Source organism: Prionailurus bengalensis, chromosome A3 (assembly GCF_016509475.1).
Source record: "Prionailurus bengalensis isolate Pbe53 chromosome A3, Fcat_Pben_1.1_paternal_pri, whole genome shotgun sequence".
Lineage (NCBI taxonomy): Eukaryota > Metazoa > Chordata > Mammalia > Carnivora > Felidae > Prionailurus > Prionailurus bengalensis.
In genome coordinates this window covers 586415-601771 of record NC_057354.1, presented here as the reverse complement: position 1 = coordinate 601771, position 15357 = coordinate 586415, and the positions used below count along the sequence as shown (strand labels likewise).

Here is a 15357-nt window from a genome sequence, read left to right as displayed (position 1 = left end):
CCCTGCGGATGGGACGGGCACGAGAGCCTGAGCTCCGGTAAGCTGCTGGGGGCGGCGCCCTGCACTCGGAGAGGGGACAGGCTCCTTTCCGCACAACCCTAGAACACAACGAGGTGCTCACGGGCCGTGCAAAAACACATCCCCCGGCTGCCTAGCAAAATGGCAATCACACCAACTCAGGCACATTCCACTGAGATCCCCTTCCCTCGTGGGCCGCACTTCGGGGATCCTGAGTGCGAGCCTTTGCTGGGCTCCCTGTGTCGCCTGAGCCTGGAGTGCTGCCCGACTCCTGGGGCTTCCAGAAGCACCTTCTCCTCTGGCTCCAGCCTGCCACGGCCTCACGACGTGGTCTGCCTTGACCTGCAGCAGCCCGGGACACGCTACGGCCCGTCCGCCCGGTGGCTCCAGGTGGGACGTCCTCCCAGCTCCCTCAGGCACCAGGCTGAGCCTGATGCCCGTGAGAGCCCTTCAAGGACTCATCCTTCACGAATGCGATGTTCTAGAAAATCCAGACGCAAAGGCAGCACCTGCATTTGAGCTACACCAGCAGTTCAGCAGAGCCGAGTTCATAAGGGTCTTGAATCAGGACAGTGATTCAAAATCATGGCCTTGGGCGTGGATGAGCCAAAGGTCACAGGGCACGACCCCCAGGCTCCTCCACCCGCGGGGCCCCTTCCCAGAAGACCGCACCGCGCAGGCAGCTGGCTCCTGCCACCGTTCGGCCCGCTCTGAGTCGCCAGCATTTCCCGCCACCTCCTGGCACGGCCGCCAGGGTTCGCGCTCTCGCCCAACACCGCAACCACGAGGGCGCCACCTGCCACCAGCCAGACAGCAAAGGGCCAGCGGGCACCGGCTCCACATGGTCCTGCTCCTGTCGGAAGGGGAAACTTCGGGCGGCAGCTACAATGGGCTCCACCTCTTGAGGAAGGGGTGAAGGGCAGGGGTGACGGGGTCTCGGGAACGGGCCCACCCGTCCGGGAGCCAAAGTCCCAGAGACGTGCTGCCGCTTTGCATTCAGGCTCTTCTACCCAAAAGTCACAAACACCACACTGAGCCGGATGCTGGACTGTCGGCAGCGGAAAGGGCACCTGTCGCGGAAGTGGACAGACTGACTGGAGGATCAGGGCGACCGGCGCTCGGTTCACCCTTCACGCCTGCAGGCGGGTCACGACCCGACATGCAGGGAAACTCAGACAAACTCGAAAGGTTCACCGCTTCTCGAACAAGCCCCCCCCCCCGCCCCGCACCCTCACATACTTGAGGACGGGCAGTGGGGGATGTCTCCCCTCCCATCTGGTGCCCCCACTTCAGCCCCCATGACGACCTCGGCCTGACAGGTGGTGCACCTGCCCCCTCCCTGCCCAGGAAATGCTGCAAGGGCGTGAGGGGTCGGCTGGGAGCCTACAGAGACCACCTTCACCCACCCAAATGTGTTTTTCAAGATCCCACTATGTCAAGATCCAACTTTACAGAAGTTCAGGCAGAAACATTTACTTTACAAAACAGACCCATTTTATCCTGGCTCCAGAACTCTCTTTTTTGGCGGAACTTTTTAGGCTGTGTGTGGGACATCAGGACGAGCGCCTGGGCCCTTCCCGTTCCCGCTTGTGAACCAGCGGCTACAGATCGCCTACTGGGGGTCTGTGGCCACCGTGGGGTCGCACGCGAGGGGGGAGGCCGGGGCCCGAGGAGGACGCGGCCCAGTACGTGCAACCTACCTGCGCGTGTGGACACCACTTCCCCCGAGCTGCCACACAAGTGACCGTACGAGTGAATTCCAACGACACTTCGGAGGCCACTAGGTTCACATGCTCTTGGCCCTTTCGGAAAAAATCACTCTCCAACGCCAAGAGGCCTCGGAATCGCCAAAGCCAAGCCGGGGACACAGGCGGGCCTGGCGGCAAAGCCGAGCATCCGAGCACCCGCACTGAGCCTCCGAGGGATGTGCGAAAACCACCTGACAGTTCTTCTGGAACAGGGCCTTTGCTCCTGCAAGTAGGAGAATTTAAAGGCATTCTTCCCTAAGAGGTAAGGAATCTTTAGTGGAAACAAACCGGCCCCCACTGGGGATCACAATTTGAGCTTCCAAGCCCAGCCCCAGGGCCAGGATGGAGGGATAAACCACCACCACCACCAAGGGCAGAAACCACCCTATGCGAGCCTCCAACCCCACATCCCTGCCTCAGCAGCTCAGAATAATCTAACAGAAGCTGTTCACAGTTGCCTTGGAAACCTAGGGGATTTAAGACATTAACAAAAGTACACGGTCGAAGTCACTTGTTGGAATCTAAAAACACCTTCTGCTTGACTACTGCACTCAAAGCCCCAAACCTACAGGCCTGAGGAGAGCACATTCCTTACTGCGCTGATGGGCCCTCAACCTCAAGGCCCCCCGGCGTCACAGCCTGCTGGGCGGCCCTCGACACCCAGGACGGGACTCGCCAGGACGGGACTGCGGCACCGACCGGCCCAGAAGGCTCGACACGACGCAGCTGTCCTTAGGTCATGTGCCACAGACTGCTTCTCAGATTTCGGTCAGAGCCGGTGAGAGGTTATGAACAGTTTGGAGCACACGGAGTGTCCTCTCCCCACAGCCAGCCAGCAGGGAGACGGCTCTTCGAGCAGCTCAGACACTTAACCTTCTTCTCCAGTGAACCTCCAGCAGTTCTGGGGTGCTGCCCATCAGGGACCTTTACAACGTCCAGACACACTTCTGCTGTCGCCAGACTAGGGGTGGGTGGCTACTGGCATCTAGTGGACGGAGGTCAGAGCTGCTGCTGCCCTAGGGCGCCCGGGACACCCCCGCGGCAGTGAGCCATCCAGCCCGAGGTCAAAAGGCTGTGTTTCGACCAACCTGAAGTGAGCATTCAGGGGTCTGGCCCTGTGCTTTGGGCTGGGAACACACAGTGACAGAGAGTGACAACGAACACAGGTGACAGCGTGTCTCGGGGAGGTTCCGTTCAACGGGTACAGAGTCTCGGTCTGGTAGATAAATGGTAATGATGGTTGCCATAACAGTGTGAACGTATTTAATCCCAATAAATTATAGACTCAGAAATGGTTAAAACAGTAGAGGTTACGGCACGTATATCTCACCACGATAATAAAAGCTAACGCATGGAGAGCTGAGCGTGGGAGCCAGAATGTCCAGGGGCCCGCCAGCCCTGCCTGGGAAGCTTCCTTCCTGCCCCCCAGCACAGGATGCTTGGCAACTGTGACACTTTTCAGGGCTATGACCCTAGCTTGCTGCCTTCACGCCTGTCCGTTCTCGTGTTGCCGGTGATTTGTGACCTTCCCAGAGGGGCCTCCCCTGGACGAGAACTTGCTAAGAAGCTTCTATCCTGCTCTGGACCAACTCTGTTCCCACGAAGACCCTTCCTCAGCCTCTGGACCCCAGTGCACCCGGGGCTGGGCTGGGGGTGGAGGGAGCCTACCCCCTGGTCCGCCACTTGGAAGGGCGGTGTAACAGCAGCCGTTACGCGCCCAGGACCAGGAGGGTGTCTGGTGTTTCAGCAAACACTTAACGTATCATCCACTGTCTGCGAGACAGACACAAAACTACCATCCAGGTGCGAGGACCAGCTTCCGCAAAGCTGAGCTTAGAGCCACCTTGAACCTGACGCACAGGGTCTGACGCGTGCTCAGCGCCCCCTCCCCACGTAGCACAGCAACGCCCAGCGGCTGCGAGAAAAAACATGTATTACTTTGAACCACTGGACCCGCACTTACTGGAAACAAGGAAACATCCCTCCTTGCGAGGGGAGCTTTTCAGGCGGAAGTCTTCAAGTCCCCCCAGCTGAAGACAAGCTTTTTTTTTTTTTTTAATTTTTTTTTTCAACGTTTTTATTTATATTTGGGACAGAGAGAGACAGAGCATGAACGGGGGAGGGGCAGAGAGAGAGGGAGACAAAGAATCGGAAACAGGCTCCGGGCTCCGAGCCATCAGCCCAGAGCCTGACGTGGGGCTCGAACTCCCGGACCGCGAGATCGTGACCTGGCTGAAGTCGGACGTTTAATCGACTGCGCCACCCAGGCGCCCCTCAACCTTTTAAAATTAAGTTCTCCTAAGCAGTGTTGACGAAAGACTCCCGGATAAAGGAACACAGACCCTCAAACTGCCCCCGCACCAGACGTCACCCACTTTTCCAGCTACTGACCCCTCGGCGACAGAGAAGCCCTACATCATCAAGTGGCCTCTGTGCACCAGGGACACGGGGGCACCCAGAGTCACACTCCCTGCACTCACATAATTTGCCGCAAAAGGAGGCGGCCCGTGGGAGGCCCCGGTGTGAGGCTGGCCCACACTGGTTCCCCTGCAGCACAAGCGGCGCCGTCTGGGCCGCCGGCGTCTGAGCCCCGCCCACGAAAACAAAAGGCTTACCTGAGTCGCGGCCGCCGAATGGCCACCCGGACGTCGGAAGGAAAGGGGCCACCGGGGAGCCGGCCCGGCTATCGCCCTCCGCCTGCTGTGTGATGTGCCGGACCGTCTCTTTGTTTTTTCCGGTTCTTCCTGCGACCCGTGGGCTGCCAGCCGTCCCCGCCAGCCTGCTCCGAGAAAGAGTTCTGTATCACCGCGTCCCTGGAGGAAGGGAGCTCACTCCCTCCGTAATGAGACGGGGAGATCTGCTCTTCCTTGACGCGCAGAGACCCGTAGCCCACGTCCCCGGGCCACAGCGGCTGCGAAGAAATGTCGTCGGGGCCGTCGGCCTTGGGCTCCTGGTCCTCCTTCCCGTAGCTGCTGCCCCCTTCATGGCAGCTGGCGATGGCCGAGTCTCCGGAAGAATTGGCGGGGCTGGTGCGCCGGGCCAGCCACGGGGAGATGCTCCTTCCCGCCATCACGGCCGAGATGAGGGCGTCCGTGCTGCTGCCAGGAGGGGCACTGATCTCGAACTCGGAGAGCTCGTCCGAGGCGTCGGGCTTGATGCTGATGTCCAGCGCGGCCTTGATGAAGTCGTGGCAGGCCTGCACGATGTCCGTCATCTGCAGGAAGCTGGCGGCGGACATCACCTCGATGACGTTCCTGCTGGTGAGGGCCAGGTGGGCAGAGTACATGAAGTCGATGATGGCCTTGAAGCCCTGCGCCGTGACGATGTCCAGGTGCGTGACCGTGGCCTGCTCGGACGTCTTCTGCACCTGGCAGTACAGCGTCTTAAAGTAGCGGCTGCTGCCGAGCAGGACGTTCTTGTGCGCCTTGAAGACCTTGCCCTCCACCACGACGCACACATCGCACAGGACGCCGTGCTGCCGCTGCTCGTTCAGTTCCCGCAGCAGGTGCCGGTAGTGGGACGCAATCTCCATGTCTTCCTTTCGGTTGTTCATCTGGAAGCCTTGCCGTTGCTCCTCTACGGACTCTGTGGGGGCAAGAACGGGACAGTTACCCAGGTGGCCGGCAGAAACACGCCCGCGGAAGTCAGGCAGAGTGCCGCGCGCTGTGCGCGGGCGGAGGAGGCGGCAGTTGTCTGGCCGAGCGGCCACCGGGCGGGACGCACCCGAGCAGGGCTCTGGGTTCCAGGCTGACCACAACGGACACGTAGTCCTGAACGGAACCCCACGTGCACTGGCTGCTTCTCGCAACAGACAGCAAACGGTCCACAAAGAAGGCAAACGCCCGTCGGCGGCCGAAGCGAGGTTCCCACCCAAACGTAAAATGCCGGTGACATAACCCAAGGGAGATTCACCCTCACCCTCGAGGACGTATCTTTAAAGACGAAACAAGGCCTCCTACACAAGCGACGCCCACATAGCAGAAAGGCCCGGAAGCAGACATTGCAGCCTCCAAAACTCCAGCTCAAACCAGCTCGAGGGAGGAGGCCTGCAGGGCCCAGAGGCACCAGCAGCTCCCGACGGAAAGCCCTCTGGTCGGCGCCCTCCTGGTACGTCTGCCGTGTTCTCCTTTCCTCTGCTGCCGGTATCACCTTCCCAGGACGGCCAGAACCCCGTGCCCCAGGCCAGGGGCTGTGAGAGAACCAGATTCTCACGCGGCCTGGAGGCCCTCGAAGGCCCCGGGCAAGGAAGTCTCCAGGCGTCTCCCCGCTTCTGCTCGTGGCTGGCAGTCCTCGGCCGGAGAAGAATCACCAGTTTCTGCTCTCACGTTCACCCACCTTCTCCCTGGAAGCCTGTGTCCCCGTGTCCCCTTCTTACAAGGACACCAGTAATATTGGACACCCTACTTCGTCATCTTAACTAATTATATCCAAATTAGGTCATGGTCTGAGACACATTCGCCCCACAACACTCCCTGAGAAAGACAAGGTAGTTAGAGACTGATCTTCCCACTTAAATACTCCATTTTCCAGCTGGTTAGTCAAGCAGGAACTCTCACCAAAGATGCCAACGTGTGTTTAATGGGAGAGAACTAAGCTGGCCAAGTGTAGGGTCACTGGCCTCTTTCCCGTGAGGGCTGCTTCCCCAGGACTCAGCTGGGTCCACCTCTAACGCTTCTTTATTGACTCAGAGCTGTCACCACACACCCACCTTCCTTTGCTCATTACAGTACGTATCCAAACACCACCCGAAGTCATCTCTAAAATCCGTTACCCCAATACCAAAACCAGATAGAGCCATTACAGAAAAAAGAGACCTACTGGCCAATATCCCCGATGGACAGATGCAAAAATCCCCAACAAAATCCTAGCAAACCGAATCCAACAGTGCATTAAAAAAAATCATTCACCACGATCATGTGGGACTCATTCCTGGGCTGCAGCATGGTTCAATAGTCACAAATCAATCAATGTGATGCATCACATCAATAAAAGAAAGGATAAGAACCATACGATCATTTCGACAGCTACAGAAGACACATTTGACAAAGTACAACATGTACTCATGATAAAAACTCTCAACGAGTAGGTTTAGAGGGAACAGACGTCAACATGATAAAGGCCGGATATGAAAAATCCACAGCCAACATCATATTCGATGGGGGAAAACTGAGTGCTTCTCCCCTAAGGTCAGGAGCAAGGCAAGGATGCCCACTCTCACTCCTGTTATTCAACACAGTCCTGGAAGCCCTAGCCTCAGCAATCAGACAAGAAAAAGAAACAAAAGGCATCCAAATTGGTAAGGAAGAAGTGACATTTTCACTATTTACAGATGACATGATACCACATACAGAAAGCCCTAAAGACCCCACCAAAAAACTACTAAAACAAACAAATTTAATAAGGTCGCAGGATCCAAAGTCAATGTACAGAAAACCGTTGCATTTCTAAGCACCAATAATGAAGCAGAAGAAAGAGACACTTAAAAAGCAATCCTGGGCACCTGGGTGGTTCAGTTGGTAAAGTGTCCAACTCTTGATTTCAGCTCAGGCCATAGCCTCATGGTTCATGGGATCGAGCCCCATGTCGGGCTCTGCGCTGACAGCACGGAGCCTGCTTGGGATTCTCTCTCTCCCTCCCTCTCTCTCTCTGCCTTCCCTCTGCTCACACGCGCTCTCTCTCTCTCTCAAAATAAATAAATAAACTTTAAAAAATCCTATTTGTAACTGCACCAAAAATAATATGATACCTAGGAATAAACTTAACCAAGGAGATGAAAGGCCTGTACTCCGAAAACTACAAAACGTTGCTGAACGAAACTGAAGAGGGCACAAAGAAACGGAGAGACGGTCCACGCTCGTGGTTGGAAGAACACTGCTAAGATGTCTGTTCGACCCAAAGCAGTCCGCAGATTTCACGCACTCCCTATCAAAATACCACCAGCACTCTTCACAGACCTGGAACAAACAATCCAAAATTTGTACAGAACCACAAAAGACCCCCAAAAGCCAAAGCAATCTTGAAAAAGAAAAGCAAAGCCGGAGGTATCATAATTCCAGACTTCAAGCTAAATTACAAAGCTGTAGTCATCAAAGCAGTACATAGACATGTAGATCAACAGAACAGAATAGAAAGCCCAGAAATTAACCCGCAACTATAGGGTCAGCTAATCTTCAACAAAGGAACAAAGAATATCCAGTGGAATAAAGACAGTCTCTTCGGCAAGTGGTGCTGGGAACACTGGACAGCGACACGCAGAAGAATGAACCCGGACCACTTTCTTACACCAGACACAAAAATAAACTCAAAATGGATGAAAGACCTAAATGGGAGACACGAGAGTATAAAAATCCTGGAAGAGAGCACAGGCGGTAACGTCTCTGACATCGGCCACAGCATCAATACCTAAATACCTCAACATCTAAAAAGAAAATACCCCAATTTAAAAACGGGCAGAAGACACGAATAGACACTTCTCCAAAGAAGACATCCAGATGGCCAACCGACGCATGAAAAAATGCTCAACATCACTCATCATCAGGGAAATACAAATCAAAACCATGATGAGACATCACCTCACACCTGTCAGAATGGCTAAAACCAACAACACAAGAAACAGCAGGTGTTGGGGATGGTGTGGAGAAAAAGGAACGCTCGTGCGCTGTTGGTGGAAATGCAGACTGGTGCAGCCAGTGGAAGACGGTGTGGAGTTTCTTCAGAAGACTAAAAATAGAAATACCATCTGATCCAGGAGTCGCACTACTGGGTATTTACCCAAAGAATACAAAAACACTAATTTGAAAGGATACGATGTTTATAGCAGCATTACTTACAACAGCTCAACTATGGAAAGAGCCCAAGTGTCCATCAGGTGATGAACGGATAAGGAGGATGTGGCACTTACATATATGATAGAATATTACTCAGCCACAAAAATAATGAAACTTGGCCATTTGCAAAGTATAATGCTGGCAAAATAAGTCAGAGGATGGCCCACACCATGATTTCACTCGTATGTGGAACGTAAGAAACAAAACTGATGCACACCAAGAACGAGACTTAACGCTAGAGAAGAAACTGATGGTCGCCGGAGAGGACGTGGGCGGGAGGATGGGGGAACAGGGGGTGGGTATGAAGGAGGGCACCTGACACGATGAACACAGGGCGACGCATGGGATCGCGGGGTCACGGTATCGTACACCTGAAACTAGGATTACACCGTGTCCTCACGGCGCTGGACTTCAATTTTGCTAATGGTTAAAAACTGCATCCGCCAAGAGAGTGGATCTTAACATTTTCGTCACAAAATACGGGTTGTACCTATACGTGCCGAGAGATGTTCCCCCGGAATAAACAGATGGGGAGTAGAGAGAAACACACAATTGTACCACAAGCGGAGAATACAAGGCCTCCCAGCGGTTAAACGCAGTAGGTCTATGTCACAAAGAACAAGAATCAAAAATATTTCATGAAGACGTCACGTTGCAAAAGGGCTACGAATGGCAACGTTTACTGAAATTAACGAGAGGGCTTGCACAAAACACCGCTCGTTCTGGAGGCTCAGCGGCCACTTTCTGTTCGTGAGTCCAGATGCGCGCGGGCCATTCAGCGTCGGCACGCTCGGACCGGAGCGCTGGCTCCGGCGGCACTGGCTGTGGGGCCCGGGGAAGCTGTTCGACCTCTCTGTGCTTCAAATTCTTCATCCGTAGAATGGAAACAACAACCGTACTCGCCCTTTGGTTATTATGATCACGTGAGTTACTGTCTACGGACTCTTACAGGAAGGTCCACACCACCGAGCGCCACGCTGGCTGCCATTCTATCGTTATTAGAGAAAGTAACTGGCGAAGCACAAAAGTTGCCAGCTGGGATGCATCTAGGAAGGGAGGGAGAGGAGCGGGAGGGGAATGTAACACGGGGTTCGTTTTACTTTCTAAAAAACAAGAGTAACGGTCTGTATTCTTGCTGATTTTGACTCACAGACTCAGGAACATGTATTCTAACTCATCTGGCATACTTTTAAAAATTTGTATTTTTAATTCTGTTTGCTTTCTCAGAAGTGCAAGGATAACCTTTAATATTCACCTAAAAACCATCATTGCTTTCATGGAAGTGTTGAAATTGACACTCTAAATTTTACCCTCCTTTATGTTTTAGTGGCCGTAAGATTAAATTAAAAAAATAAATGCCCCGTTTCACATTCCCTGGCCGGGAAGACCGGCAGGAAGAGCGTCTCCCTCAGATGGCCGGGTCCTGGGGGCTCCCGACACACGGTCCCTCTCCTTGGCCGGCCGCGCACAGCTCGGGGCAGCGCCGGGGGTGCGAGCCCTGCCCCAACGGGCGCAGCACCAAAGGCAAAAGTGAACATGCTGTTCGCACCTTCCGTGGGGTCTGTGGTCCCAGCGGCCGACCCTGTCCCCGACGAGGACTGGCCACCAAAAAGAAGAAACACGAAGAATGTCCAGAATGGGCCTCAGGGAGGGCTCCCGCGGTCACAGACAACACCACGGGCGCTCTGTCTGGAGCACCTCAGAGCCACCTGAGGTGGGCCCTAAGCCAGGGCGCTGCCCCCCCGACCCCAGACTGTCTGAGGTGGGACGGGAAGAGGCTTTGGGAACAGACATTCCGCCCGGGTGTGACTTTACCCCTCACGCCCGGCTTTACAGGCGCAGATACACAGACGCGGAGGGACAGAGGGTCGGAAATGTGCCTCAAGTCAAGGGAAACCATCATGTAAACAAAAGGCATCAGTTTAACGCCTGAAGTCCAGACAAAGTGGTACCTGGTTCCCGGCCGTGATGGGAGCATTGACAGCTCAGGTGACCAGTGCCGGTCAGGAAGCTGCTTCACCCCCTGGTTTCCTGGATGAACAACAAGTCTCTTTACTCGCCAGCAAAACGGGCTCTGTAAGAATTAGGAAAAGCAACGAAAGCAACAGAAAACTCCATTTCACTGAGCCAACGACCACCACACAGGGTCTGTACTGCTAAGATAACTTCAACTTGCACAGAAAACTGTGGAATAAATTTTTACTCCATTAGGGGAGCTTAAATATCAGCTATGTACTTCACAGACAGTACGATGCAGCAAAAAAAACCAGACCATTTTCATCAGGGAAAAATGTACACTAAAAAGAAATGGAATCTAAGATACCTGAAAATGCTACGAAACGAAACGAAACGAAATTATCACGGGTACATGAAATACTACGAAAATATCAAGGCTACATGGGGCGTACCCAGGCTCGGAGAAGCTTCAGGAAAACAGCTGAATTTTCGTTACAAAATGGATAACCTCTCAGCGTCGGTAAGGTGCCCAAGGGGTTCCGCCCGCCGGACGACAGCAGGGGGTGGCTGTCCCCTGCTCTGAGCGGCTGCGACCCTAAAAGTGGAAGCATCCCGGGCGACACGGCCAGTCAGGTCTATGGCGTCCGGACGGGACACAGCCCCGAGGTGAGAGCACGTGTCCACAGGGCTTCTCCTCGAGGACACGGACGGCGGCACCCCTGCCAGCTCAGCCCGAGTACACCACCTGCTGGAGACAGACCTGGCCACAGACACACACCTGTGGACAGGTAACCCGACCGTCCCCTCGGAACCACCTGTGCTCCCGCACGGAGCCCACAGCGCCCTCAGGAAGTCAGGGGGCTGCGTGGGACCGTGTGAGGAAGGAGCCCTTTCAAAGAGGAGCCTGCAGCCCGTCAGGGTTCCATCTCATTGTGAGGCAGGGGTCTGAGGGCCGGGGGAGACCGCAGGGCTGGCATCCGGGATGCCACAAAGGAGCTCCAGGCACCCCTCAAAGTTACACCCTCCCCCTGCCTGTTCTCCAAACTTCCATTCTCGTTTCCCCTGGGCCCCCCACTACCTATTCACAGCCTCCTGATCTGCAGACACTCGCTTCTCACGGAATCACTCATGAAACCTAACGCTTTGGCACCCAAATAACTTGAATCCCCGTTCCAGACCGGGCTTCAAAGGTCATGTCACCTGCAGCGCTGGGGGCTCGATGGGGCCTCGGGAGCCCCTGTCATGGATAACCAGGGACACAGCGAGACTTCACCACGTCACCGGCGAGACTCCTACCAAAGGGAGGGTCCTTTCTGGGCAGGCAACGTGCGCAATGACACTCAGGTGCCACCTGCGATCCCGCAGCCTCTGGGGAAGGTGGAGGGCGTCCCCAAGAGGCAAGAACTGAAGCTCGAAGACACGAAGGTCCTGGCCAACGGAGGTGCCTGCGTGTGGCACCGAGCCCTGCACTCCCAGGCACCCCGTGCCCCGTGCTGGCTCCAATGACTCTGCTCGGCACGGGGACCTCGGGGCAGGGATGCAGCTCCAAGCTCCAGCACAAAGTAAACCACGCTCCAAGCCGAGCACCGGAACTGCCTCCCACCCATGGGAGCGTGTCCTGTCGGTCCACGATTCTGGCGGCGAGGATGCTGAGGGCAGGGCAGCTCCCTCACCGGTCCCCAACTTGAAGGTACAGAGCACCCCAATCCCCGGTCACCCTGGGAGTTACAGAGTACGTTCCAGTGTCTGAAGATAAGGGCGTCTCAGCCAGAAAGCCATCTTTACAAGTTACCAGCAGAAGCCAGCCTGTTGAAGACACACGTCTGTCATTCATTCACCTGTCACACGACTACTGGTGCTTCATGGGTAACGTCCAAATGCATCAGCGTGTCTCAAAATGCACAAGAACCACGATTTCTGAAGGCCACCGTGAATGCCACCCTTCACGGGGGGCATCGTGTGTTCAAGGTCCAGGGACCGGGGTGGGATCACTTCTTCCCTCAACGGTAAGGAGCTCCACCGGGAAGACCACAGGCTCCCATGAAAACGTGAAACAGTCAGTCTGCGCAGGGGCCCGGGGCCCCCCTGGCCAGCCCGATCCTCCCCCAGGGCCGGTCCCTGAGCCCCACTCACGAAAGACCGTATCGAATGAGGAACTCGCGTGAGACGTGAGCGTCCATCACAAACACACGGGCAAACCTGTTTCACGTCAGATGCGACCTTACCTTCCTACCTCGCGCCTGTGACTTGTGCGCACCTGCTAAGCTCGATGTAACCTTTTCCTTAGGGGCCCCTGGGTAGGTCCGTCGGTTAAGTGTCCAACGCTTGATCTCAGCTCAGGTCTTGATCTCAGGGTGGTGAGTTCAAGCCCTGCGTCAGGCTGCACACGGGGCGTGAAGCCTGCTTAAAAAAAAAAAGGGAATCTAACAGACAAACCTTGTTTTAAAGCAGGAGGAAAACACCGTCAGTGCTAGAACCGGACCACTGTGGTCCCACGGGCCACGTGCTGCCACGGAAAGTCCCCGCAGGAGAGAGGGTGCCGCACAGACATCAGCGCCCACTTGATGGCCCTAAAAACCCCGTTTGTAGTTACTTTTGTGATATTTTAAGTGGGCCATATTCTGAACAGACACATCACAAAACTGGCTCACCTGCACCCCGCTCACCCGTCCAAACAGCAACCACCGCGGCGGGGCCACAGCGATGTTGGCGAGGGTGCTGGAAGCTAAGAGGACGCATCCTCCTTGGGAAACGCTCACCAGTGTTGTCACAAGCTGAACGAACACCCGGTGACCCAACCACTCCAATGCAGCGAGAACACGGGTCCACACGAGGGCTGGTACACAGACAGTCTTAACAGTCAAAACCCGGAAACAACCCAAGCGCGCGTTACAGGCAAACTGGTAAGTCAGTAAGTGTTGTCCCAACACAGGGATGCACCTGGCAGGAAGGTCTCCGCGCACGTCCAGCCCAAACGTCACTTTCCTGGACACGCATGGATCTCACGGTAGTCGTGCTGAGTGAAAAAAAGCCACACAGAGCAGCATGCGTGAACCTGATCTAGAACGTGCAGACTGATCCACGGGGCGAGGCAGGGCAGTGGCTGCAGCCGGCGAAGGGGCGGAGTCCTGAGGGCTCAGAGACCTTGCGCTGAGGGATGCATCCTCCGCGACGGTGTCCCTGGCACCCAGGTACGTGCAGACCCACAGAGAGACACTTTAAATGAGGGCAGTTTGCTGTGTGCAAGTTATGCCTCCGCAAAGTCCATTAGAAATCTGCTTTCGTGAACCACAAACCTGAGCTTTCTCACCACGTGTGGTGGGGTGGGTTTTGTCCCCCCAGATTTGTTCGTTGCAACCCTAACCCCACGAGCTCAGAACGTGGCCTTACTCGGGGACAGGTGGTTGCAGAGTAGCTGGTTCACACGAGGTCACCAGGTGGCCCCAGTCCAACGGGACCGATGGTGTCTGTGCAGGACGGAGACACAGGGACAGATGGGCCCCCGAGGAGGCCGTGGGGGAGACTGCGGGGCTCAGCCGGAGGGAGACTCGCGCAGACACCATGCCCCCCGCCGAGGAACACCACTGGTCAGCCGGCAGGGAAATGCTCCTCTGCGGAAGTCTGTGCGGCCCTGAAATTCAGCTCTGTCCTCCCCACGCAGATGTTATTTCCCACCCTGTGAAGTGCTTAGATGATTTGCTATGTTCTGAACAACTCGAGGTGAAGACACCCACGATGGGAAATCACTTTACAGATCAGACTCTTACACGTCGAATGGTCCTTGGTGGCCGGCGACACGGGAAGTGGTATTACCCGAATTTTCTCTGGTGAGAACCCACAGGCAGCGGGAATTGCTGGAGAACTTCACAGTTTCCATGCTGCAGCCGACAGCGTCTAAACATGCAACATGCAAAGCCGCCCCCCCCCCCCCCCCCCCCGCCCCGGCTGCGGGTCTGTGGGCACAGCCCCCACTTCCGGCCCCTCCTCTGCCGCTTTCTGTTCCCTCTTGTCCCTGCGGCCTCCATACCTGCCTTGGTGTCACTTCCCTCTCGGGCACACCCCCACCCTGGTCCCCCGCCCCTGTGCTCAGGTGCCCCCTTTCCACTGAAGACCGTCTGAGCAAATTTCTAACCATGGGAGCAGAATTCAGGCTCTCACTGCGCCACCAGTGTGATGGAGCCAACCCAGGTCTGAGGACACCACTCCCTACACAGAGACCACCCCCCGCCGCCAGCACCACCACCAAGACCAGAGTCACAGCAAGGATGATTCTAGATCAGCGCGAAGGTGCTGTGTGGGTACAGGGAGGGGCTGGGCAGGGGCAGCTCCCCAGAGTGGGCACAAACCAGTCACGGGCAGCGGGGAAGGGAGCAGCGCACATTCAGAGGGTCACAGTGGCCTCTGAAGAAGCCCCCCGTGAGAGTCCAGGGCCTTCAGCGGCCTCTCCCTCTCTGGCCTGGCCTGAGCCTCAAGGAGCTGACAGCACCCACCTCTCTGGGTGGGCAGGTCCGTGCAGCTACAGGAGCTAAGGTGATATGGAGGGAGAGGGCACCCCAGCAGGGCCCTGACCCGACCACTGAGCCACCTGCCTGGCCACTCCAGCCCAGCGCCCGAGGAGCCGCAGGCCCACCCGACATCATGTGGGCAGAAGAACCCAGTCGGCCACGGAACCTCGAGAGACACCGAGCCTCTGTGTTTCTGGATGGTTCAAAGCGCATGCGAGACCCACAACAGAGGCGGTGAGGGCACCACCCTTTGGAGTCCGAGGGAGAGCCCGGGCAGTGCCGGCGACAGGCCGGGAGCCAGCT

At 56.0% G+C, this 15357-nt stretch overlaps 1 protein-coding gene across 1 annotated transcript in view; it reads right to left on the bottom strand.

Annotated features, from left to right (window-relative positions):
- ZBTB46 (zinc finger and BTB domain containing 46) overlaps positions 1–15357 on the bottom strand; it is a 61932-nt gene that overhangs the window by 30459 nt on the left and 16116 nt on the right. The window contains 2 exon segments of the mRNA XM_043553401.1: positions 4382–4499; positions 4501–5351. Of these exon segments, the coding sequence (XP_043409336.1) occupies positions 4382–4499; positions 4501–5319 (937 nt within the window). The 5' untranslated portion in view covers positions 5320–5351.